At 67.7% G+C, this 282-nt stretch overlaps 1 protein-coding gene across 1 annotated transcript in view; it reads left to right on the forward strand.

Annotated features, from left to right (window-relative positions):
- Window positions 1–282, forward strand: part of LOC104491636 (sialoadhesin-like) — a gene marked incomplete at its 3' end in the record, with an annotated part of 28,544 nt that overhangs the window by 24,844 nt on the left and 3,418 nt on the right. Inside the window, 1 exon segment of the mRNA XM_010134086.1 lies at window positions 61–199. Within this exon segment, the coding sequence (XP_010132388.1) occupies window positions 61–199 (139 nt within the window).

A 282-nucleotide genomic window follows, 5' to 3' on the forward strand; every position in this document is an offset into this window, starting at 1 on the left:
CCGAGGGGGGCCCCCCCGGTTCCCCCCAGCCCCTCCACGGGAGGTGACCCCTCTGGGAAGAGCATCCACATCTCCACATCTCCCAACATGCTGAGGCTGGAGCTCCGAGAGGCCTCGGAGGAAGATGAGGGCGAGTATGAGTGCCTGGCACGCAGCCCCCTTGGCAGTGCCCAAGCGTCCCTGCCCCTCCGTGTGCGGGGTAAGTCTGGTGTCACCATGGGTGGGGGGGACATCCACGGAGCTGGAGACCCCTGGAGCAGGTTGGTGTGGGCAGCGAGGGCT

Source organism: Buceros rhinoceros, unplaced genomic scaffold, assembly GCF_000710305.1.
Source record: "Buceros rhinoceros silvestris isolate BGI_N320 unplaced genomic scaffold, ASM71030v1 scaffold7364, whole genome shotgun sequence".
Taxonomy (NCBI): domain Eukaryota; kingdom Metazoa; phylum Chordata; class Aves; order Bucerotiformes; family Bucerotidae; genus Buceros; species Buceros rhinoceros.